The sequence below is a fragment of the Lissotriton vulgaris genome, chromosome 2_1, assembly GCF_964263255.1.
Source record: "Lissotriton vulgaris chromosome 2_1, aLisVul1.2, whole genome shotgun sequence".
Lineage (NCBI taxonomy): Eukaryota > Metazoa > Chordata > Amphibia > Caudata > Salamandridae > Lissotriton > Lissotriton vulgaris.
Genome location: NC_141687.1, coordinates 127,814,651 through 127,841,643, shown reverse-complemented (window position 1 = coordinate 127,841,643; position 26,993 = coordinate 127,814,651). Strand labels below are relative to the sequence as shown.

General features: G+C 45.8%; 1 protein-coding gene across 3 annotated transcripts in view; it reads right to left on the bottom strand.

The window, feature by feature from the left end:
- Positions 1 to 26,993, bottom strand: part of LOC147729693 (S-adenosyl-L-methionine-dependent tRNA 4-demethylwyosine synthase TYW1-like) — a 683,091-nt gene that overhangs the window by 469,688 nt on the left and 186,410 nt on the right. For all 3 annotated transcript variants that reach the window (XR_015308342.1, XM_086954579.1, XM_086954580.1), the window contains exon 4: positions 17,162 to 17,263. Coding sequence is in view for 2 of the 3 variants with exons in the window: in XM_086954579.1 (XP_086810705.1) it covers positions 17,162 to 17,263 (102 nt within the window). In the remaining variant the exon portion in view is untranslated. The remainder of the gene's footprint in view (positions 1 to 17,161; positions 17,264 to 26,993) is intronic.

Genomic DNA, 26,993 nt, shown 5'->3' with positions numbered 1-26,993 from the left:
AGCGCAGGGGATATAGTGCTGCTTCCTAGGTTGTAGATGAAGTGGGAGCAGGGGTCAGAGGGGGCTCCGGCATGGATGGTTTTCATCAGGCCAGTGATGTCTTTGTGCAAGAGGGGTTTCCAATAGTTGATCTTCTGTTTGGCTGTGGGGGCCGTGTCCAGCTGGTCAAGGAAGTTCAGGTCGGTTGGGTGAGTGCCAAATTTGTTGTAGATCATGGCGATCGTCTGTTCGTAGAAGTTTGAGAGGGCATCCCAGAGTGTTTGGGGTGGGGAGATGTCATTAGTACTGTGAGATTGGAGAACTCCTTGCTGATGGTAGAGTTGTCTGCAGTTGTTAGAGCTGGCTTGAAGTCTGAGGGTAAGGGCTCTTTTCTTTGAGTCTAGTAGTTGTTTGTGGTAGAGGGCGGCTTTGCACAAGAGTTTTGCGGTGATGCTTTAGTTAAGCATTCATTTTCATATCGCAGTGTTCCAACACCTACCTTTTAGTTCATTTCAACAGTTATTTTTTTCAGTGAAATAAATATATAAATATATTTTTTTGTTTAAACAGTACTTTAAATTACCACTTGGCATTTTTGTGTTTTTATAAGACAGTGGGAGAAGCAATTGCAATGTTAGGATTCAGTGTAGTACGAAGAACAAGATTTACCCAACACATCGATTTTCATTAGTAAATATTCCACACCGATTTCTAGGATCAAGAATATATTGTTGAGGGTAGGGTGGCCCCCATTACTCCCCGGCACCTGCGTAATCCTAAAGTCAGAGGGGACCTGGTCAAGGCACTAGATCATTATTTCCTTGAGAACAATGGATCGGTATCCTCTTCTATTACGCTCTGGGAGGCCTTTAAGACGGTTCTCAGGGGTCAAGCTCTCTCGTTGATAGCAGGGGCTAAGAGAGACCGTAATAAAGCAATTGTTGATGTGGAAGTTGATAGGGGGCCTGGAGATGGAGCTGGAGCGGGAAGTAACTCGTGCTAAGCTGCATGTCCTTAATCTTAACCACAGCACGAGTACCGGTCGCTGGTCACGGATAGCGCTAAGGCTCCGAGTAAAGAGCAGCAAGGTTGACTGTATGACGTCGGTGATAAAGCGGGGAAACTTATCACTTGGTTGGATAAGAAAGATAGGGCAAATCGTGTTGTCCCAGAGAAAGTGACAGAGGCCAGAATACACCTTACAGACCCCCAGAATATTGTAGATAGCTTTGCGGAATATTTTCACATTGTGTACACATCGGTCTCCGATCTCCCGGAGGAAGATTCCCAGTAGATGCTGCGAGACTTGCAGCTTCCGTACCTGACCAGGGAGGACCGTGAGTTTATGGACAGTACTCTCACCATAGATGAAGTGGCCCAGGCGGTGCGCTCTTTGAATTCGGGTAAAGCGTTGGGGGCAAATGGGATCCCCATTGAGCTGTACAAACTTCGACCTGATAAGGTTGCTCCACACCTGAGACGGATGTTTATTGAGGACCGGGAGACCGGGATGCTCCCTACCTGAGACGGATGTTTATTGAGGCCCGGGAGACCGGGATGCTGCCCTACGATCAGAGAGTAGCCTCTACAGTGGTTATTCATAAGGAGGGCAAACCTAAATCAAGTTGCTCCTCGTATAAGCCTATTTCATTATTAAATGCTAAACCAAAGATCCTTGCCAAGATTCTCTCCACCAGGTTGATTAAGGTGATCAGTGGGTTGGTGCATCCCGATCAATCTGGCTTCATCCCTCATAGAAACACTGCCCTTAATTTGCGTAGGTTGCATAGTGTGATCACCAGAGCTCATACCCTAATGGAGCCCACCGTAATAGCATCGCTGGATGCAACAATGGCCTTTGATACTGTAGAATGGCCTTATTTGTGGGCTGTCCTAGCCAAATTTGGCTTTGGCCCTGATTTTATTCGGTTTTTTTTTTTTTGGTTTTGTAAAGCGCGTAGTAACTCCGAAGAGCATCCCAGCGCTGATCTGCTTCTCCAGGGGTTTTAGCCAACTAGTGGGATTATATTTGCGGGAAAAGGAAGGTCTTTAAGGTCTTTCTGAACTGGAGATAGTTCGGTTCTGTCCTAAGTTTTCGGGGTAACTGGTTCCATCGTTTCGCCGTGTGAACCGAGAAGCGACGGCCACCGGTCTTGGCTTTTCTCACTCTAGGGACTGCAATGAGATTTTCTGCATTGGACCGGAGATCCCTCTCTGCTTTGTATGGGATTAAAAGTTCTTTCAGAAGAGGGGGACCGTTGTTGTTGAGTGTTTTGTGGGCCAGACAGAGGGCTTTGAACAAGACCCTTTCTCTGACTGGGAGCCAGTGGAGAGAGTTGAGGGCTGGCCTGGCGGAGGATCTTCCAGGTGTGCCCGTGAGTAGGCGGGCTGCGGCATTTTGGACTTTCTGCAGTGAGTTCAAGGTGGCTTCAGGGGCTCCCAAGTATATAGCGTCATAGTAGTCTAATCTTGCCAGGATTAGACCCTGGATGAGGAGCCTCCTTGCGGTCTCTGGGAGCAGGGGAAAGATCTTCCTGCAGGCTCTGAGTAGTCCAAAGCATGTCCCTGCGGTTCTCTTTGCCTGGGTTCTAAAATTCATGTCTTTCTCAATCCACACACCAAGGCTCTTGACCTCTTCCTTGGGTGCGGGAGGGTCCCCTAGGCACCTGGGCCAAAGGTGAGATGGTAGAGAGGGCCCATTGTGGCCCATCAGGAGGATCTCAGTCTTGGACCCGTTCAATTTTAATGAGGAGAGATTCATCCATCGGTGGACTTCGGAAAGGCAGCTGTGGAGGTCGGATGGGGCGTGGTGAGGGTGGGAAAGGGTAACGACCAGCTGAGTGTCGTCGGCGTAGTTGATGACTGACACGCCGTACGAGCTGACCCTCTTCTCCAGTGGGGCCATGTACACGTTGAAAAGTGTAGGGCTCAAAGATGAGCCCTGTGGCACTCCACACCGGAGGGGGATGAGGGATGAGCAGCTGTCGTTTTCCCGCACCTGGAAGGAGCGTCCAGTCAAAAAGGATTCTAGCCATTTCAAGGCCAGACCCTTTAGTCCGATCTCTCCCAGTCGGTGGATTAGGGTGGGATGGTCTACAGTGTCGAAGGCCGCACTGAGGTCTAGGAGGATCACTGCCACTGATCCTCCTGTATCCAGAATGCTTCTGGCCTTCTCCACTGCTGTCAGGAGGGCGATGTCAGTGCCCTGACCTGGACGAAACCCTGTCTGGGAGGCCGCTAAGAGGTTGTTGCTTTCTAGGTAAAGCGATAGTTGTTTATTTACCAGCTTCTCTGCGATCTTGCTGTTTCCAGGGAGAAGGGATATGGGCCTGTAGTTGGCGAAGTCCTGCGGGTCTAAAGAGGGTTTTTTCAGCAGACCTTTGACTGCTGCCGCTTTCCAGCTGGGGGGGACAATGCCCTCTGAGAAAGAGGAATTGATCAGGGCCGTGAGGGGGGGATGATGGTATTTGACACTTTTTTTAGGAAACGGAGGGGGGCAGGATCAAGGGGAGAACCACTTTTAATTGCGGCCAGCGTAGCTCCTACTTCTTCCGTTGTTACGGGCCCGAAGGTGTCCAGGGAGGGTTGGGGGGCTGGCGGCAGTGGAGGATTGGCGATAGTGATGGTAGGATCCGGCTGTGTGGGGTCCTGTTCGGGGGGGGGGGGGGGGTATGGTTAGGAGAATGTTTTGAATCTTCTCATCGAAGAAAGTGGCTAATTTTTGACATTTGGTTTCAGCTGCTTTGAGATCGAGGGGTTTGAGTGGGGGGTCGGGGGCGTGGAGTAGTTCTTTTAGAACTGAGTAGGTTTCATGAGCCGAACAGGCCGCGTTTTGAATTCTGTCCTCGTAGAAACTAGTTTTGATGCTACGGAGCTCTTTTTTATAGGATTTTACCGCAGCGCGGAATGCTTCTTTCCGTTCCTCGGTTTTTTCCTTCCTCCAGATACGTTCATATCTTTTGCAAGCCTTACGTAGCAGATTGAGTTCCGGGGTATACCAGGGTGAGGGATTAACTCTCTTGATGTGTCTAAGAGAGTGGGTTTTGGGCAGGATGGCGTCAAGCGATTGGGTGATCCAGGTACTGAATTTTTTGTCCCCTACTAAGGTGTTATTGGGGGGATGAGGAACGTTTTCTCGGAGTTTGGCTGCCCAGACGTCTGGTTCCAATTTTTGCCATTGTCTGGAATACGTTCTGATTTTTGGGGGTGGCGGGGGCACAGTAATAATGTCCCATACTAAGGGAACCAAAAAGTGGTCCGTCCAGGGAAGGGGGATATGGTCAAGGGATCTAAGGTTGGGGATGTTGGAAAGAATGGGGTCAAGCAGTTGCCCTTTTTCGTGGGTGGCCTGTGGGTTTTTAAGATCTAGGCCCATTGAGGTGAGATCCTGGAGTAGTTCATTGGCCAGTTTGTCGTCTGGGTCCAGGAAATGTACATTGAGGTCCGCTTATGGTATGCTGAACCCTTGCCCAAGTGGTGGTGAATAATCGGGTCTCTACGCCATTTAGTCTCGGATGGGGCACCTGACATGGATGTCCCCTTTCTCCCCTCCTGTTCTCATTAGCTATGGAGCCATTGGCAGCTTGGATCCACTGGGAGCCCTCGGTTTGAGGTCTCCGGTGGTCTCCGCAGTGGGAGGACAGGATCTCTCTGTATGCAGATGATATTTTACTTTATTTAGCCTCCCCCAGGAAATACCTGGATACTGTTTGTGATGTGCTGGTTTCCTTTGGTAGGAATTCGGGGTTGTCCATAAATTGGGGAAAATCGCTTTTGTTTAAATTGTCCGATTCAATTATCTACGGACAGGTTTAAGTATTTAGGGATATTTGTTTCATTGGACTCCGCAACCCGTTATGAGAGGAATCTCCTTCCCCATAGATAAGACTTAGAAGCGATGTGGCCAGCTGGAAGAGACTCCTTCTCTCCCTGCTGGGACGTGCAACCCTCTTTAAAATGATGTCCCTGCCCAGTTTTCTTTATGTTCTTCAAAATACATTGGATGTGGTGCCAGCTTGCTATTTTCGAGAGGTCGAGGGATTACATCATACGTTGTTATGGGATGGCAGACCCCGGATCGCATTAGCCAAATTGACTCTTCCGTGGTATGATGGTGTGATTGCACTCCCAGATATCAGGCGATACTATTGGGCCTCTCAATTGGCCGCCATTAACCTTTGTACTAATGAGCCCGCTTCGGACTTGCCAGAGTCGTCACCTCTTGAAGACAGAATTTTAGATGGCCATCTGCCCGAAAAAACAATTTCCCTAATTTATAAAAAGCTAATTAATCACAGGGGAGATCTATTGGTCGTATTGAGGGAAAAATGGTCGCAAGATGGTGTTGAATTGGATGATGAGGATTGGCAGTCTGCTGTGTCGTCGCCGAATGTGGTGGCGATCCCAGCACGATTGAGGCTTATTCAGTTGAAAATATTGCACAGAGTGTATGTCACAGGGCCCCGCCTGGTTCGAATGGGGCTGTCGGATACGGATTTGTGCAGACGGGGGTGCGGTCATGTGGGAACATTCCTCCATATCATCTGGGAGTGTTGCTCTGTGGCCGAGTATTGGTGTGGGATACATGAGGTCATGCAAGAGGTTTTGGGGGTGGCTGTGCTACCGGAGGAGAAGAGATGCCTCCTAAATATTTGGGAACCCACTAATCTTTATACAGCGCAGACTAGCTGGGTGACTCCAGGTGATATGATAGCGAAAAGGAATAAATTACAAAAAACAATTTGATGGACAGAATGTAGATCAATGCCTTACATTCACCCCAGTACAAGGATCTGGGCCTAAATCCATCGTTTTTTGCACTCCACACCACCCTGGGTCAGATAATGGCGTTATGCAAATCAGCTCTGACCCTGTGCCCCATGGGAACAGTCCAGTCCGAACTACAACAGCCATATCTTTCCCAGACCAGAATCAAGCATCCGAGGACCGGACCGGTTTCGAGGTAACACCTCATCAGCCCGGCTAGCTTGACTCCAGTGGTGTGGAGGCTCTGGGACCCACGTCTGAGCTACCCCAGTACACTCAGGGAGAAAATTACAAAAAACAATTTGATGGACAGAATGTAGATCAATGCCTTACATTCACCCCAGTACAAGGATCTGGGCCTAAATCCATCGTTTTTTGCACTCCACACCACCCTGGGTCAGATAATGGCGTTATGCAAATCAGCTCTGACCCTGTGCCCCATGGGAACAGTCCAGTCAGAACTACAACAGCCATATCTTTCCCAGACCAGAATCAAGCATCCGAGGACCGGACCGGTTTCGAGGTAACACCTCTCATCAGCCCAGCTAGCTTGACTCCAGTGGTGTGGAGGCTCTGGGACCCACGTCTGAGCTACCCCAGTACACTCAGGGAGAAAATTACAAAAAACAATTTGATGGACAGAATGTAGATCAATGCCTTACATTCACCCCAGTACAAGGATCTGGGCCTAAATCCATCGTTTTTTGCACTCCACACCACCCTGGGTCAGATAATGGCGTTATGCAAATCAGCTCTGACCCTGTGCCCCATGGGAACAGTCCAGTCCGAAAAGGAATACAGCACAGAGGTGGGGATCCGAGAGGTTACCAACGGTCGAAGAATGGAAAGAAAATATGGATTGGTGTATGTTCCGGGAGAAAAATGTATATAGCTAGGAGCCGCCCCCGTAAATGGACATCTGTGTGGGGGCTCTGGAACCGCTACAGGGGAGACATTTGTGCCCCACCTGTTGCTTCTCCCGTTGATGTTCCTACTTCTCGTTGAGTGTTCTGTAATTGGGTATCATGTTCCCCGCTTTCCCCCCTCGCCCCCCCTTTTTTTCTCCTGACGAGATGATGTGCAATGTTGAAGAATGTCTCCTCCCTGTAATGTCCCCTTTTTTGTTGATGCCTTGTTTTAATAAAAAGAAATATAAAAAAATAAAAAAAAGAATATATTGTTGGAAAATTGGCAAATCTGTCACCAAGATGGCAACTTAAGACTGTCATCTTAAGTAACCACTGAGGGTTCCCTGCCAAAAGCATCAATATGGATTGAATTATGATAACAGCTAAACAGCAGTCTATGAAATTCTAATAAACTAGATTGACCACAAAACTGATACCCATCTGGTAAGAATTTCTCTAGCTGGAGTTTTGTAGTAAAAGGAGGTGTGAGCCACCACCCTTATGCATTACACAAGCGTAAGAGACAATCTAAAACCTGTGATTTGTAGTCCATGCGATGTTCTTCATCTTTACTATATGGGCAGGAAGATCCAATTGGCAATCTGAAATTTGCAGTTGTCAGGCGCCTTCAGGACATCGTTTTAAAATCAGTCACACATCATTTGGAATCTAAAAGTTTCTAAATCGTCCATCCCTTAGTTACTAGGAGTTGGTGATCAAATGAATACTTAAGCAGTGCGAGATGAGTTGGATGAAAACACTGGAATATCCCTATCCTCGAGGTCTGTAAGAAACCCAACTTTTGTGTTTTCTTTAAATGGTATTAAACACCAATAAGGAAGTCATAATACATTTCTGGAAAATGGGCTAATTTTTGAGAAACACCACTGTAAATAAATAAAGTGTCTTTTATGAACTACATTGGACACACAAAAACTAATCATGGACAGGAACTTGAAGACGTAGCGGAAAAGGATGGCGTCAACACTCTGCTGTAAACACATCAGAGGGAAATACCAACAAAGGCGGTGGTCACAGCTCCTGGTCAATGAAGCTGCTTAGTTTGGAACAGATTATGCCTATCCCGCATATATTCAGGTTTCTACTTTAAGCAGCACTGAGAGAACAAGTAGGTGGTTCTTCCTGGTAAGTTACAACTGGTCATGTTGGTAGAGCCTTCCAGTCACGTGGGTCCAGCACAGTCTCCCAATGCTCGCTCACCCTCCAGTTTATCTAGTCTAGAACCGGTAAGTGGGCTCAAGGTACTGTAGGCCAAGCCTCCAATGGCGATCCAGCCGCGCCCTCTTAAGGAACCTCCTTAAGTTGACTTTCACAACTCACATGCTGCACAAATGCTGTGACTGTTGTGATGGGTTAGTTTTGTGGGCGTTTTCCTGGCGAACTTTGATGTTGACAACCAAGAGGTATAATCTTTCTGTGACGGGTACTTTGAACAACTTTTATTGTGCCACAGGGGCAATAGCACAAAAGTGAACAGGGCATGTACAATACTGTGCTCTGAAAGTTTCCCGGTCTGAGCCCTATCTGTGCAACAGTCGCAACACAGAGAAAGAGGACAATTTGCCTTCTTGGGGATCAGTTTGGAGGCTGCGATCCAGACTGGCAACACAACACTTAAGAAGGTCTTGTAGGACAGAAAGGCAAAGATCGAAGCATGGCAAGGTTTATATGGTTGTTCTAAAATTGCCTCTAGGAAAAACATGCTTGATGTTAAGCTCGAGATGATAAAATCATTATATTAAGGTCAAAATCAACCAAACTGTTTCACCACATGTACCAGCTGTAAGAAAGGATTCAAAATACCAATCAGGGACAACCTAGAGGTGCCTTGTGCAAATACTGCTGGTCCACTTACCCCATTGTGGGGTAATGTTGCAGTCGAATAAGTTCCTAAAATCTGTATCATAAATTGTATTAATTACTACAAGTGACTTTGAAGAACTCCCTTTCTCAATGTTTGACAGTAGACAAACAAGTACACTGGCTCAAAGTAGGGAGGAATTCAGACCTCAATCTCTTAGACCGTGTCCGACATGAGTCTAGAAGGGCAGAATCACCTCAAAGTACAAAACCTCATAAACGAGTAGCAATGTTATTTGGCTTGTACACCAAGTGGAGTTCTCTTCAGCAGGTAACATCAAACATTTTCTACTTATTGTTACTGTCTGCATTTATGATTTTAAGCCCACTTTAATGTTGCTGGTTTAAAACTCCTCATCGAGATCTTCCGGAGATAAAATTCAGATTACTAGTTGACTCATGTCACCAAGGACGCAGTATAGTGGTTTTTTTTTTTTTTTTACGAGTCAAGTTTCAGGTAAGCTAGATCAATTGGATCAATTGTAGTGCGCCAGGACTACAACTACCAGAATGCATCACGCTGATAAACAAAAACCAAGAATAGGAGCAGTGAGTCCTTATGGACTATAGTAATCTGGAAGTGTTCAATCAAAAGAGTGAAAAGTATACAATAAACATTCTGATAAGGCTCTATGATAATAGTTATCTCACTAAGCATGCGGATGCAAACTGGGAGAATTTACTGACCGAATACCAGTAGAGAAATGGGTCAGACAAGGTTGTGCTTTAGCCGCTTACCTATATATTAATGATCTAAATAATGTTTGGTGTGAGTGTGTCCACGATTCTCCTAAACTAGACAGTATACCTACACCAGCTTTTTGCGGACAACACTTCTCTAAGTATTGCAGAACTAATTCAACAAATGGTCTGAATTTTGTGATTGAAGGGGTTTGGAGGTCCAAATACATGGTTTTTAAGCCCAACATATCATCCAAGGGTGGCTTCACGAAGGGGACGTGCCTGCAGAAAGTTAATACATTTGATTATCTCGTACTCTCTTTTATGGAAATCACAACTAGAAAGGCACTGTAGTACTGCTCCCCAGCTCATCCGCGGTATCGCGATGTAGAAGGCCACTATTCTTGTGTGTTCCAGTCGCATCTGATGTCTATCAAACGGAAGGCCAAACTGCATCATTATATGGAACTGAACTCAGGGGTATGGGAAATGTCAAAGATCTCACACATAAGGAGGTATTTATTTTTTTAGGTAGTTATTTAACCAAATCAATCAAGATTTGTGTAGCGTGGCTGCATCACCCGTGAAGGTCTGGAGGCGCTGAACTGGCCTCAAAGCACTCCTATTCTACCACTTTTCTATGAGAGTAGTCTTAAGAGATTTGGGGACAACGCAGCTCTGATCCCTTCTGGATTAGATTGTGCTCAACTCACAAGTTGATCACATCTAGGAATGGCCTTATCGAGAGCACGAATATGGACAAAGCCCATTCTATTCCCTGGTTCTGCCACACAAGACATTAGTTGGGGATGCCGGGGTTGGACGAACTCTGGAACACCCCACTAGCAATTGATGGGGTGTCCGAGAACATAATGGCGTTCCAGGCTGGGCGGGATACTCGCTATCTCCCTATCCTGCCAGGCTGATTACAAGCTGACTAATAGCTTTTTAAGGCGGAGTTGCGCATTTCGCGCTGTGTATTTTAACTTACTGTATTAAATTGCAAAACTCTATCTGTCTTCTCGCTTAGGGACTGTGAGAGTTCTCACCTGTTTTTTCTACGCTCTAGACCCCGGTCCGCCCCGGCTGAGTGCCGTTTGTGCGGAGGGTCGCATTGGAGAGCGCCATTCCCTGCATTGTTTGATCCACTTCCGCCCTGCCTCTTACAGCGCAGGTTAGCGGTCTAGTGGCTTAATGCCTCATCCACATAAGATGACGACATGGCGGAAGCGCAGCGGACGAGCGCAGCGGGAACGCCGACTTCGCGCCGAAGTCAAGCCAAAGTCCTGCCCGTCTGCGCCCGTCCGCAGCCGGCTGCGTCCTGCGGCCCCTCACCCTGCCCAAACATTCAGGTATTCGCCCGCGGACTTGTATTCCCTTCAACACCCAGTCCCCCTGCCACCCGAGGCCATTAGGCGGGCTCATGAGTGCGGCATTTCCACCACTCCCTGTTTGGTTCTCCCTCCCCTGCCTGGACCTGTTCCCTCCCATGTTTTCGCTAATTCCCCATCACCTACACCTGCCAGCTGTACTCTTACTATCCTCTACTTGAATACGCGCTCCTTGGTGAAACACCAACTAGAAATCTACTGCTTACTAGAAGGTACTAATGTAGACATTCTCTTCTTATCTGAGTCTTGGCTGACGGAGGACTCTGCACCCGATATTCTGGCCGCCCTCCCCATCGGCTATTACATTCTTCATGGTAATCGCCCCGGGGGGCAAGCTGGCGGAGGAGTAGCAGCTATTATTCGCAAGGAACACGTATTCTCTACCTTAAACTGCACTCCCATCCCCAATTCTCAAACCCTCGTTATCCAGCTTCGCTCAACCACTACCTCCCTTATCTGTGTCCTTATGTACAGACCTCTCACCTACATGCCGGCTTTTGCTGAAGCTGTTGGGGAACTTCTCTCCCAGCTTCTTATAAATCACTCCACAATTCTTATCTTGGGAGATTTTAATTACTGGCCCACTGACCCCCAAGAATGCCGACTTTCTAAGCTGTTCTCAGACACCCTCACTAGCCTGAACTGTCAGCAATTGATCTCTGCCCCCACCCACTGTAAGGGTCATATACTCGACCAGGTTTGGACTGCCAACCTCGATCTTTCACCTCCATCGATCACCCCCTGCACCTGGCCAGACCATTACTTTGTCTCTTTCTCCATTGATCTTCCCAGTTTTTCTCGCCCCTCGCGCCCCGCTAGCATCATAGCTCGCAACTGGAAGAATGCCGATGTGTCAATACTTCATTCTCTTCTTGCGGCCTCAGTCCCTTCAGCCTCAGAATCTGTCTCGGACCAAGCCTCCGCTCTCGAGTACTGGGTGAAGACAGCTGCTGATACTGTAGCCCCTTTAAAGGCTATTAAAGTCTCACGTCCCCACGATGCCCAGCGCGGGTTCACTGACCAGCTGAAACTAGACAAATTGGCTCTTCGGCAGGCCGAACGGCGCTGGCCCCACAAATATGACCCAGCACTCAAGACTGAATTTACAAGCTTACTTAGCAAATACAAATCCTCCATTCTAGAGGCTAAGACTTCCTACTTCTCTGGTAAAATCCTGGCGTCGGCTTCAAAAGCCAAAGACATCTTTTCAATAGTCAACGAGCTCTCCCTTCCCGATCGTGTCACCCTCCCACCTGTTCCCACTCAGGCTTTGTGTGATGAGCTCAATGCTTTCTTTCAAGATAAGATCTCCACCATCAAAAACAATATCTCTCCACCTTCCCCTTCCAAATCACTTCCCCTCCCCCCGGAAAACTTTCAGAAATTTCTATCTTTCCCTCCCATTTCCATCACCGAATTCAACAGTCACCTTCACAAAGTTAGCTCCGGGACCCCGAAGGATTGCTGCCCCCCACATATTTTCAAAGAAATCTTTATGCACTGCCCTGACCCCGCTCTAGCCCTTCTCAACTCTTCTTTAACATCAGGCGTCGTCGCAGAAGCTTTCAAGCAGGCGGTAGTGTTACCCATCCTGAAAAAGCCCAGTGCAGACCCCCTAGTGCTAAGCAACTATAGACCTATTTCCCTTCTCCCTTTCTTGGGAAAGATCTTAGAGACCTACGTCACTAAATGTTTGAGCACTTTTATTGAGTCCTCCTTCTTCCTTGATCCCCAGCAGGCGGGCTTTCGCCCCCTGCATTCTACGGAGATGGTGATTGCAGCTGTGATGGACACACTTCAAACTGGAGCCGACAACAATATCCCCCAAGCCCTTGTACTGTTAGACCTGTCGGCGGCTTTTGACACGGTCGATCACACTATCTTGATCGACCGTGTCAGAAACGCCGGCATTCGGGGCACTGCCCTTGACTGGGTTCGATCCTTCTTGCAGGACCGCTCCCAGGCAGTCCACTTTTCCACCTTTTCTGCTTCTTCTCTCCCCCTCACTTGTGGTGTTCCCCAGGGATCTGCTCTTTCTCCCCTCCTTTTCAATCTTTATATGCAACCACTCATGGCTTCTCTTCGCCATTCCTCTGCCACAATATACAATTATGCCGATGATTTACAACTGATTTTTCCTCTGGACACTACACCTTCCTCTCGCCTCAACTTCCAAACAACCATGTTACTCATCTCGGACTGGATGGCTCACAGCCAGCTCAAGCTGAATCCGTCTAAAACGGAACTTGTCCTGGTGGGCGGTCCGTCCAATCCTTGGGATGACAACTATTGGCCCCCCTCTTTGGGTCTCCCCCCCTGCCCGGTCAGCTCTGTGAAAAGCCTAGGAGTGATCATCTCGGAGGATCTCTCCATGAAACCTCAGATCTCAGCGGTAACATCATCCTGCTTTTTCCAGCTACGCAGGATTCGCAAGATCTGTAGATTTCTAACCAGAGAGGCACTCATTCTAGTAATACTGGCTCTGGTCATCTCCAGAGTCGACTTTGCCAACATCCTGTATGTGGGGATTTCTGTCTATCAGCTTCATAAACTTCAGCTGATCCAGAACCAGGCAGCATGCCTGGTGTACCACCAACCCAAACACCAGCATGTCTCCCCCCCTCCTGAGGAGCCTTCATTGGCTCCCAGTGGCTAAACGATGTTCCTTTAAGCTAGGCTGCACCCTATTCAAATCTTTGCATAACCAGGCCCCTGAGTTAATTTCTTCCAAACTTAAGCGTTATTCTCCAACCCGCAACTTACGGTCCTCTGCCAATAATCTTCTTTGCATTCCATCATTCCGCCGTAATAAACATGGAGGATTATGCTTTTCTTTCCTAGGCCCCTCCTACTGGAACTCCCTCCCTTCTTCCTTTCGCCATTTTACCTCATATGAGCTGTTCCGCAAAACCCTAAAAACACACCTTTTCAAGGTGGCTTTTGAGTAACTCTCCTGCCCTGGCTAGCTATGTTTGTTATGAGCGCCAAGAAACCGTCTCGGTGTACGTGCGCTGTATAAATTTTTTTTAACATAACATAACATAACATAATAAAACCTGCCTATTGGGCTTTGTCCTAGAACAGCACTACAGACCTGCCAAAAGTGGCAGTCCCACGGACATGTTTCTGACCCACAAATATATTCCCTCCTTAGAACTTTATCTGGATGTGATATAGCAATCGCAAGCCAAACAGACATACTAGATTAAGATATGAACATTTATTCATCAATAGCTTCATGTACAAGTGAAGGCTAACAATACGTGCAACAATATAATTGAAGAGATAGACCATGTATTATTTATTTGCCCAAGGTATAAGAAGGCACGTAGGAAACGGATAAAACAGGTGTGTCTGAGCATGGGTATTGAACAGTGTTTCCTTGCATCACAGGTGTTTCAGATACTAAGATACCATAGTTTTTTAGTTCCAGTACATTTTAATTCGCTGACAAATTTATCAGGAAGAGGTAGGGGCTTTTAATAAGAATTAAAGTATTTATCAAAGTTCTCTATACCTATTTTTTACGGATTCGATAGATTGTATACATTTGCAAAGGATTTCTTCTGCTCTTGTAAAAAAAAAAAATAAAAAAAAAAAAAACAATCGATATGTTGTATCTGTGCGTCTTATGGAGTATTTGCCTAAATTAAATAACTGTTGAAATAGTAAAATAGAGTGGAAAAGTTCAAACAAAAGATACTAGGATTCAAAGCAAAAATGTCACTGTGAACATATATCAATGTTCAGGGACCTTAACAAAAACATTCCTGCTTGCCACTAGCATGTGTTTCTGTGCTTAAGGATCTAATAGTATGATCATATAGAACATAAAACGAGGCCAATGCAAGGATTGCTTTGTTTGACTAAAAAAGCCAAAAATGGAAAGGCCAAGACAGGGTCCTGTATCAATGAAAAAAAAATATTGGGATATCAAGCGATACAAGAACATAACAGGTAATGTTGAATCATAACTAATTAAACACTTTGAATATAAAATAAACTTCACAGCCACAATTTGCTAGCGGCATACAGATCAGGCACCAGTCCGCTGATTTTATAACTAACTCTTTAAATCGAGCAACAGACGCACGGAGGCCAATTACAAAACGAAGATAAACACATTAAATGCCAGGGAGACAGCACACATCATAAAACGTGTTGTGCATAAAATGAGAAATGTGTTACACTTAGGATTGATGAACAAAACAGCCCCTACCTGGAGCAAGCAGCTCTTGTGCCACAGTGAGCCTGAGTGTGTGGCTGTAGCTTGGGGTTCCTGTCAGCAGCAGAGAGGCTCCATGCAAAGTCAAGTGAAAAGGAGGAGCACAAACTCCAGGTGAAGGTTGAAGAGACAGTTTGCTCTCAACAGCTACCAGGCACCAACAATTGGGAATGCTAACTCCTAGCTTTCAGGTCTGTTCATTTTATTGAGGACATAGTGTGCAGTATTTTGCTTAGTTTTTCTTTTCTTTACATAAACTCAGTTCATAACACAAAACCAGAAACTACATATCCTGAAATCATTTCAATAAGAAAATGCAGAACACTCCACACCCAACTTCCAAAGATAGATTTCGCCTCACGCACAAGGTACTCGTTTTCCCTAAGAGAAGGTACCGGAGATCTATCGGCCTACAGAGAACACGAAGGCAGGAGGGAAGGGATGGGGGGGCAGACTGAGAACGAGGAGGGGAGGGAGAGAACCAGAGAGAGGGGAGGGGAGGGAGAGAACGAGGAGGGGGGAGAGAGAGAGGGGGGGGAGAACGAGGAGGGGAGAGAGAGAGGATGGGAGAGAGAGAGAACCAGAGAGAGAGAGAGAGGGGGGGAAACAAAGAGGGGAGAGAGAGAGAGAGCCAGAGAGAGAGGGGGGAGAACGAGGAGGGGGAGAGAGAGAGAGAGAACCAGAGAGAGAGGGGGGAGGGAGAGAACGAGGAGGGGAGAACCAGAGAAAGAGAGAGAGAACCAGAGAGAGGGGGGGGGAGAACGAGGAGGGGAAGGCGAGAACAAGAGAGCGAGAACGAGAGAGACAAATCAGTCTTCTTTCAATGCCATTTCAGGCCCCGTGGCTCTGTGCTCAGACATATGCCTTCGATTTGCTGGCTTACTGCTGGCCTACTGTGCCTGCCCATCACACCACTACTCATGCTTTCCAAACCAAACAAAATTGGTGATGTAAAATTCACAAATGATATTCTCCTGAACAAGGGGAGTGTGAGCGCTTGTCAAGCAAATGTTTCCCCTGAGTAACCATACAGACTCATACTTTACCTCCCCAAAAGGACTCACATCACACCTCATCTAAAAAAAATACACTGGCTCCCGATTCAGAAAAGAGGCCAATTCAAGATGCTGACCCACTGTAGTTGCACAGTTCATTAAAACAAGCATTTGCAATGCAATAGGTCTTGCATTTGCGAGAGTTTGAGCTATTGGCATTGTAAATGGCAATGCCTTTTATTAAAAGCGTTTGAAAACCTGCAAGCTGTGCGTAAACAAGCACTTTGTAATTGTAGTCCTTGCTTATGAGAAGCAAAGCTGGCAGTCTCTTTTACTGACAGCCTTGCTTCTCGTAAACAAGGGCTACACGTACAAAGTGCATGTTTTATGCATGGCTTGTAGGTTTTCAAAACGAAAGAATAAAAGGCATTGTCATTTACAATGCCAATAGCTCCAACTATTGCAAATGCAAGACCTATTGCATTGCAAATGCTTGTTGCTTTTGTTTTTCAGCACTGAATGAGTTTACTTGCTTGCTCTCTCTCATGTGCCGCTCCGTCCCAACTAGAAGGTATGCCTACTACTCCAAGCTTAGAGTTGCTACCTCCCCCCTCTTCACCCAATTGTGAGAATTGCTTCCCTGTGCATTCTCCCACATCTGCTTCGCCACTGCATCCCACTCCTCATATTTTGAGCCTTAAACATTTTATTTTTCAATATTTATTTATTTTAAATTACCACTCAAGTCGTCCACCATCTTGGAACAGTAAATCACAAAGAAATTTAAAAATGGCAGGTGCGTAAGGATTCAGACAAGCACACACATCATGCTAGGCAGCCACAGCATCATGAGCACGTGCAGACCTCATTGCACTTTTGATTTTTGGCTGATGCCTCGTAGCATTGGCAAAAATCATTGGTGAAGCAAATGGGTCATAAAGGAGGACCAATTAGTATGTCCAGTGCCCGTTTGAGTTTGCATCATTCCGGGTTAGATAGCGCTAAACAGATTTCTCCTATTGCCCCTAGCATGACAATATTTCTTCCTGCAAGGGTGCCAGGTTCCATTCAAGGAACTGATTATCTATTTGGTGACCCCCCCCCCCTAAGCCTAATTCAGTTTTCCTGAATTCTAAGGCATCAGGTGAAAGGTTATGATCATGATATCTGCCCAAATGACAGGTGGGCATATGCCAATTAGTAAGAACTGCTAAAATGCTGTAGCTCACGACTAAATAATGAGGAGTATGAACTGGAAGAATGAACAAATGTGTGCATTTTGGAGACAAAAAAAAATCATAAGAAGCAAATACGTAAAAGCAGAAAGCGACTAACCTCGTCTGCTAGACTGTCATCTGGATCATATCCTTTCAGGTCCATCACTTCTGCAGATAAACCCAGAGAACCAATTTCTTTTGCAAGAATTGCTGCAAACCCCTGAAGGTAAAACAAATACTGTACAATGAAATTTGGTGTGCACAAAAACGTGAAACTGTAGACAGAAGTTAAGCTTCAGATAAAACCACATACCAAAGACAGTGTTTTAGAGTTCATTTGTCGATAAGGGGTTAGAAACTTAAATGAAATTTTCTTATAACACTCAATGTGAATCCTTCAAAATGCTTAACTAGTTCTAGAGTTAACACAACCCGAGTATTTCAGTATTTAAATTGTATCCAAGTTATTGCCCAAACAAAGGTCTCACCTCAACCAATACACAAAGTGAAGATTACTTACTGGTACTCTTCATTAACATGAACTCCAATTATGTCATTACACACTTGTTAGAAGGGGCATCCATGCCCCCCGAAATAGACAACTCTGCTTACCTCCAAAATAAATTCACATTTTCACCATTGGAAATGGGCATAGACTACCCTCCGAAAAAACACACTCTGCCTTATGGACGAATTCTCAAGATATACTTGCAGAGTTTCAACTTATTACTTGGCATGATATACTTCTGAGTGACCGAATCCATGAGAAGAAGAGAATGCCTTTATGAAGGATTTGCCCATTCCAAAACGGACTAGGAGACAGACGGACAGGTTGGAACTCAACATAATGGAGGATGAGGAAGTGGTGGCTATAGATTATAAGGTTTCAGGCAAATCCCCTGGGGAGGACTGATTTGCTGAGGAATTCCTCAAACCTACTAAGCACATGATAGTCGAGCTACTAGTATCGGCCTTCGGAGAATCCCTGAAACAGGGATGCATACCCAAAATGTTTAACAGGGCGTGAATCTCTATAGTTCAAGTTCGAGCATTTATATAGCGCACTACTCACCCAGAGGGTCTCAAGGCGCTGGGGGAAGGGGTTCAGTATTTGTCGAATAGCCAGGTTTTGAGTTCTTTTCTGAAGGAGATGTGGTTCTGAGTAAGGCGGCGGTGGGTGGGGAGAGAGTTCCAGGTCTTGGCAGCCAGGAAGGAGAAGGATCTGCCACCCATGGTGGATTTCCGGATGCGCGGGATTGCGGCGAGGGCTTGATTGGACGATCGTAGTTGGTGGGTGGGTTTGTAGAAGGACAGTCGAGTGTTGAGGCATTCGGGTCCTAGGTTGTAGAGGGCTTTGTGTACGTGGGTGAGAAGGTGGAAAGTAATTCTTTTGTTGCCGGGTAGCCAGTGGAGGTCTTTTAGATGTCCGGAGATGTGATCTTGGGGAGGGATGTCCAATATGAGTCTTGCTGACGCGTTTTGGATGCGCTGGAGTTTTTTCTGTAGTTTTGCTGAGATTCCGGCGTATAGTGTGTTACCATAATCCAGTCGACTCGTGACCAATGCGTGGGTGACAGTCTTTCTTGTCTCGAGGGGGATCCAGCGGAAGATCTTTTTGAGAATACGAAGTATGTTGAAGCAGGAGGACGAGACGGCGTTGACTTGTCTGGACATCGAGAGAGAGGAGTCTAGGATGAAACCAAGGTTACGTGCATGGTCTGTGGGTGTGGGTGCTGCGCCCAGAGCGGAAGGCCACCAAGAGTCGTCCCAGGCTGAGGGGGAAGATCCTAGGATGAGCACCTCCGTTTTGTCTGAGTTGAGTTTAAGGCAGCTATGTTTCATCCATTCGGCTACTTCTTTCATGCCTTCGTGAAGGTTGGTTTTGGCGGTGTTGGGGTCTTTGGTGAGGGAAAGGATTAACTGGGTGTCGTCGGCGTAAGAGATGATGTTAAGGTTGTGTTAACGCGCGATGGAGGCGAGAGGACTCATGTAGACGTTGAAGAGGGTGGGACTGAGTGATGATCCTTGTGGTACGCCGCAGATGACTTCGGTGGCCTTTGAGTAGAATGGTGGAAGTCTGACTCTTTGAGTTCTTCCAGCGAGGAATGAGATGATCCAGTCCAAGGCTTTTCCTTGTATGCCAATGTTGCTGAGGCGATGTATAAGGGTACTGTGGCAGACTGTGTCGAAAGCGGCGGATAGGTCGAGTAGGATGAGGGCCACTGTTTCTCCGTTGTCCAGGAGTGTTCGGATGTCGTCGGTCGCTGCAATGAGGGAGGTTTCGGTGCTGTTTTTGGCTCGAAACCCGGATTGGGATGGATCAAGGGAGTTGTTGGATTCGAGGAAGGCAGCGAGTTGGCTGTTGACGGCTTTCTCGAGGACTTTGGCCGGGAAAGGGAGGAGGGAAATGGGTCTGTAGTTTTTAAGTTCAGAGGGGTCTGCTGTGGGTTTCTTCAGAAGGGCGCTGAGTTCGGTGTGTTTCCAGCTTTCTGGAAAGGAGGCAGAGTTGAATGAGCAGTTGATGACATCACGGAGATGGGGTGCGATGACGGAGTCAGCTTTGTTGAAGATGTGGTGGGGGCAGGGGTCAGTGGGCGAGCCAGAGTGGATTGAGTTCATCAGGCGAATGGTGTCTTCAGTGGTGATTGGGTTCCAAGCGCTGAGGTTGTTAGTTAGCGGAGTAGGATCTGAAGGGGGTGGGGAGGGTAGATCGCTGGGAGTATTCTCGAAGCTGTTGTGGATGTCGGCAATTTTGTTGTAGAAGGAGGATAACGCGTCGCAGAGGTCTTGGGAGGGAGTGATGTCGTTGGATGCTGCGGTGGGGTTGGTGAATTCTTTAACGATGTTGAAGAGTTCCTTGCTGTTATGAGAGTTGTTGTCGAGACGATCCTTGAGAGCTGATTTCTTGGCGGATCGAATCAATTGGTGGTGTTTGCGGGTGGCTGACTTGAGGGAGGTCATGTTGTCGGAGGTTGGGTTTTTTCTCCATATCTTTTCCAGGGAGCGGCATAACTTCTTGGATTTTTTAAGTTAGTCATTGAACCAGGGAGCCTTTTTGCTGGCTGATTTCATCTGGTGCTTTTTCAGGGGTGCTAATTCGTCAGCACTGTGGGTAATCCATTGTTTGAGGTTGATGGCCGCTTGGTTTGGGTCCATTGAGATGGTGGGAGGGTTTTGGTTGAGTGATGTGAGGAGTTGGTCGGAGGTGATTTTGTTCCAGTTTCTCCGAGGGATAGGCTGTGGACGGTTAAGGGTCAGGGTGGTTTTGTAGCTGAAGTGAACACAGCTGTGATCCGTCCAGTGGAGAGCAGTAGTGCGATCGCACTTGAATACCCAACTAAACGCCCATTTCGCTCATTAACACATGTTGAAATTCTTGCAAAGGTGTTGGCAAACCGATTTGGAAAATGTATTACTGCTCCCATCCACCCGACTCAGTTGGGGTTTGTACTTGGCTGCATTTCCGCTAACCATCTTCGTACCTTCCTACAGCTTTTGTGGCAAGCTCGGAGAGATACAGCGGAAAAGGTCTTACTGTCTTTAGACGCCGAAAAGGAGTTGGACCATGTGGAGTGGGGCCATCTATTCTGCACAAAGGAGCGCATGGGCCTGGGCCCCAATTTTTATTCCTTCAGTCATGCGTTTGTATAGTCTCTCTTCAGCTTCAGTCACTTGTGGTGGATTCCAGCAGGAACGCCCACTTTACCCCTTATGGATCTTAATCGCTCTAGAATCTTTGGCCATTAAGATGTGCTGGAAAAGCAAGATCTCTGGAAACCCCACTGCCAAAGGAGAACACTAAGCCTTTTACTACACAGATGACGTCTTGGTCAACCAATCTCGCATGATGGCTTTTGCGCACACTTTAATGGCCCTGATAGACCCTTTGAGTTTCAGGCATTTGCATTAACTAGTCTAAATGCAAGGTCTTCCCTAAAACTCCAGTCACCCCCCACACAATGTTAGGCTCGTTACTTTTCATATGGAAATGTTTCAAATTGAAATATCAAGGAATTTTCATTAACTGTGGCTCAGCAATATGGTGCAGGACCATATTAAGCCCCTTTTAGACAAAACAAAGGCCGACTTCCAGAGATGGAAGGTTTTGCAACTCTCATGGGGAAATGATTAGCAAAGGCTAAAAGGCATGAAACTTTATGCAGTGATGACTGCTGGAGGTATCCGCTTATCTAACCTGGAAAGCTATTGGTTGGCCCATCACTTAGCCCAGTCCGTGCACTTAAATTCTTCATGGCTCACCAATCTCATTGTTAACCCACCCGACAACAATTGCGCCATAAGTAGCTAGCCCATGCATGAACGCGGTCTTACAAACAAAATCCGTTAGTACTTACTCACCTGGAAAGCATTTGCGGAAAACCATCTCAGGCCTATACTCCACTCTGTTAGACCAGGCCTCTCACGATCAATCTCCTCCTCCTTATCGACCTAGTGGGAGCACCTCCACCACACAACTTTTGGACAATGATTGGGACGCCTTAGTGACTGAGCATGATAAATAGTTGAGGGAAGCACATCTGAAATTGTTATTTCAGGCTACTTCACTGCGGGCATTGGGCCGCCATCCGACTACAAAACGTGAAACGTATTAACCATTCGAGGTGCTGGTGATGCAGACTGGGATCCGGTGACATTGTACACCTCCTGTGGGAATGCCATGGCTTACTGCAGTATTGGCACCCGATTAGACTGCAATCAGTGATGGGGGATTCCGGTCCGTACAGCGGGCTCCTTTACATGACAGTTTTGACCTAGTACCGCTCATTACCCACACAAACAGATGGATGTCCACTGCTTTTGCTATGGCGAAATAAGGTATTTTTCAGCTGTAGAAAACAACAACTAAGGTCCCGACCCTACATTCTTGCTTGGATGACATGAGTAAAATGTAGTTTTTGAAAAACTTATATGTATATACACACATACACATATCGCAAGCTCAGGTCGTACAATTTGAGGAGATGTGGGGAAGCTTCTTAACTTAATCGGAACATGATATCACTCGAATCCTCTTTTACCCTCTATTGCAGAGTTGTGTGTTATAGGGAAGTCACTACACAGTCACCCTAAAGTGGCTGTCATTAGATGAGATGGGGGGACGATTATGTTTTGGGGAAGGTGTTGCCGTTTTACTTTTCTCCCTTGTATGACATGGCCATGTTGGATTTATCCCTTTTCTGTTTTACTGGCTGTACAATCATCTTTAATCCTTTTGAGCTCTTTTCCAACCTTGTTCTTGAAGCACCTATGAGTGCTGTAACTTGTAAATGATACCTGCTCAAATATTTATTACTTTCTGTAAAACCCGAATCAAGAATTGTAATACTGAAAATGGGCATATACCTTCCTACGCCCCTCTCCTATAACGTTCTGTAGGGTATACCAAAGATGCACTTGGGATTAGGTTTGAAAGTAGGAGAAGGTGGGAGAGGGTGAATCTCAAGGCAGACAAGAACGGAGTAAAATAAAGATAAACTATATAAAAATCAAAACAATAACCTTTCAGACTTAGAGTGTCGCATACATTATGCAAATAAGGAAGCAGAGAACTATGGCTAGTTCTTACATTTTGGTGGAGAGAAGCTCCTAAGCACCCTACAACACAGCAACACAATCTGCTCACCTCAAATGTCAGTTTTTCTAGCAAAGTTTTTAAGCATGGTGCCATTCAAGGAGAGTTAAAAAGGGACACCGTATTTTGCCACTTCTACAGCAACGTTTTTAAGCATAGGATTAGCCTAAGGTGCTTGTGCGGTCATATTTCGGTCATGTGACAACATTGGAGATGTCCTCAGTGAATTGTGATCACCAAGTTTTCCTGAGAAGGAACAAGAACATTGAGAAAGGCAGCTCCGTGAAAAGAGACTTACAGCACAGACTGTGCAGCATAGGTTAGGATCCACGCTATTACATCGCTCATGCTGCAGGAGGCTTCACTGATTAGGGTGAGACCGAAACAGAGAAAGGACAACAAAAGTTGCTCTGCACAGGTAGATCTTGCAGCAGCTTTCTCGTTGCCACTAAGCAGACAGTCTACTTGTATGACATTGCTAGAGTTGTATGGAGCTAGATTCAGTGAAGATACCCTATGGCTTCTATGTGAGAACCCGGGGGTACATTCTCACCAGCCTATAAGATTCCAAGGCAGGTATGTGAGCATTGTATATGCAGAATGTCAGCTAGTGAATGGTCCGTGATGAAGAACCCCTCGGGGTCCTTGAGTCAATGGCTTTATTATGGGGCTCTTTGGGGTGGCAAAGGGTTGCAGTGCCGCCCACTTCAATATGCCAAGGCAAACACAGGCATAAACCGAGTAACTATGCCATGTTAACTCAAAGCACAGAGCAACACGATTCATTGCCAAGAGCAGGTTTCTTGAACTTGGTAAAGCAGAAGTGGGTACTTTGACAAGCCCGAATTAAAGGTTCTCTTGTATTCTTATGATACAATTTTCCTTACTGTGCTACGTTTCAACATAAAAGGGAGTACAATGTCCATTTGGAGATGAAGGGAAAACTATAGCTGTGACGGTAGACAATAGGACACAAAGCAACCATATTATGGAAGTAACTTTAAATCTTCTATTAGTAAAGTGACCAAACTACCACCGATGCCAAAACCTTGGCAAGGAAGTCAGCACACCGATTAGAGACCTCCGGGAACCAAACAATCCACACAACTAGAAAACACAAACAGTACAGAAGTCTCGATGATAAGGAATGACTCTGAAAGAAAACGAAATACCCTCAGCAACAGAGAGCCCATTATGAGAGAAAAAGCTACCTTAGACAGCATACAAACTGAACCAGATCTCTCACCGCTACAAAGAGACTCTAGCGAATCTGGAGACATTAATCGGAGAAATGGAATGTCTACTTGTCACGCATATAGCGTTACAGATAATCTCCAATGGGAAGAAGTGATGCCTTACATCAGTGATGAAACATTCTACAGGAATAAATTACAAAATGAATACCTAGGAACAGCTTACTCGGAAAGAGTCGCCCCTTCTATACCCCCAAATACGGCAACACTAGGCTTTCCTAGAACGTTAGGCACCTCAAACAAGACCGTAGGAACACAAAACAATGATAGAGACTCAAACGAGGCAAACAACGGTAATAGGGACAACCGACATAAGGGCAAAAAGAACAAGATCTTGATGGAAAGCTCAGAAAGTAGACGAAGGAACAAAAGTCGTGAAACTCGAAAGGAGCGGATGACCAATCCCAGTACATCACCCAGGATCATGAAAAAGATCACAGAGCTACAAACACAAATGAGCAACCTATCACACGATTTACAAAACACCCTTATAGGAATAGAAAGACTACGGGATATCACGGGAAACACACACACAGAAGTCTAGCACATCCGGAAACTATTATATACATCTCAGTACAAGAGCAAGAAGAAGGCCATGCCAGTTTCAGAAAGACAAAATACACCAAATAGGACTCAGAACTATTTAACTGAAGAAGAGACCCTATCCTTAATCCGGGATTATGAGCCTAATGACGACATAAGAGGGGAGGAAATCAAAAGAGTTCCGATAGACGCCAACAGAATATCAAAGCTAAATGGAAGGAAACCCAATCCCAACAACCTGCAACAAGTCAAACTGATCACCGAATCGCAAAATATGAACCAATGTAGAACAGAAAAATCCTTCAAATACCTACTGCTCAACTGTAGATCTGCAACTAAACATGCATCTGACATAGCTGACATTATTATTAACCAGGGAATAGACATAACAATTTTCACGGAAACATGGCTATCTGAATCCTCATCCCCAGTCATGGACCTTCTGGTGCCCCCCCACTACAGCATTGTAAGATTTGATAGGCAAACGAAGATAGGGGGTGGTATAGCCTAAATACACAGATCGGACTTAGAAATTTGCCAAATTCAATCTGACCCTCTAGAGTCTTGCGAATACCTAGGTCCCAACATAAGATCAGCTAACAAACCAAACTGCGGGAAACAACAACGTGACCTTCATTGATCAGCTAATGGAGGTAATCACGGCTAACACGAACACTGACGCTAATAACATATTTTTAGGTGATTTTAATCTCCACTGGAACAACAACAACGACAAACAGGTCAACACTCTGAAAGAGTATCCGAAGCATGTCTACAACCAACGCACACAAAAGGCGCAACACTGGACTGGATAATCTCTAAAAAGGAAAATATCTCACTCCTCGCAATAGAGCCTTGCGACTGGTCAGACCACCATGCCATAACCTTCCTGATACCTACATGGATGAAGACACAGACCACTCAACCAATCAAAAGCAAAAGATGGATACGGGATACCAGAGAATCAAACATGGAGCTACTAATTGAAAGATGCAAGGAAGACCTAAACCTACCTTTTAACGTACAAAATGTGGATGAGATCACGAACCATTACACTAGGGCAGTAACGAAAATTGTCAACACTACCATGCCGCTAAAACTTAAAGGAGTAACAGAGAAGGATAAAATCCCATGGTTCAATGGAGCCTTGAATGAAGACAGACGAAAACTGAGATGTGCGGAAAGAAAATGGAGACAACACCCATCATCCCCTGAACTGAAATCCCTCAGAAGAATTAGAAAGGAATACAACAAAAAGATCCTCAACGCAAAAAAGGAGTTTATCAGAATAGAACTACACAACGCCAAAACAGACCACGAAAACTATTTGAGATCATAAAATAACAATCAAACAAGCAAGCCAAATCTGCCCAACAAGTCATTAAAACGCAACTAAGCTGCAAAGAATTTTCCGACTTTTTCACCAACAAAGCCAACAAGCTGGAAAGAGAACTCAAGATGGCAGCAGACAACCCGGACTACCACACACAATCATGCTACAACACTAAATCAAAAGATGTGAACAATAAGATAAAAACAAGGCACACTGGGACACCTTCAAATCATTGAACCAGTACGACATTGCGAAAACGCTAGCTGACATCAAACCTAACATCCACTATAATGACCCACTACCGTCAAAATGCCTAAAAGAAATCAGACCTATTGTGATCCCTATTTGGACAGAAATCGTAAACGCATCGCTTGCTCAGGGGATCCTTCCAGATTGCCTTAAAACAGGTCAAGTAGTACCGATCATCAAAAACCTACAGCGGTCCCAAAAGATCCAAACAACTATCGCCCGGTGACCAACATCCCACTTCTGGCCAAATTAATAGAGAAATGTGTACAGAATCAGCTGAGCTAACATATCGACAATTTCTCACTACTAGATGACTGCCAATCAGGATTTAGAACAGGTCACAGTACTGAAACGGCAATCCTACACATTGTCGATGATGCACTTCAAGCAGTAGATCAAAACCGATCTTGTCTACTCATCCTCCTCGACTTATCTGCATTTGATACAGTCAACCATGAAAAATTACTGAACAGACTTCAGGACAGGATGGGAATATCTGGTAAAGGACCGAGATGGTTCGAATCCTTCCTACAGAATAGAAGTCAGATTCCTGGTCAACCAATCTCTCTCACCTTCATGTCCAAACACAATTGGAGTACCTCAAGGTTCAACATTATCTCCATCATTGTTTAATCTGTACATCGAACCCCTCACAGAAATTCTACGAAATTCCAAAATATCGCACCACATGTACGCGGACAACACGCAGATCTACATCAAGATCAAAGCCATGGAAGACATCATCTTAATGAACGAGGCCCTCAAAATGACACGAAATTGGCTAACTACCAATCATCTGAAGCTAAACGCACATAAAACAGAATTCTTACTCATCTCGCCACAAAAGAACTAATCAGAAATGAAAGAATGGTCGAAAATGATCAAAGCATTAAATTGCACCCCCACTTTGGTTGATTCAGCGAAATCACTTGGAATCACACTGGATGAGAATCTAGACATGAAAGCAAACATCAAAGCT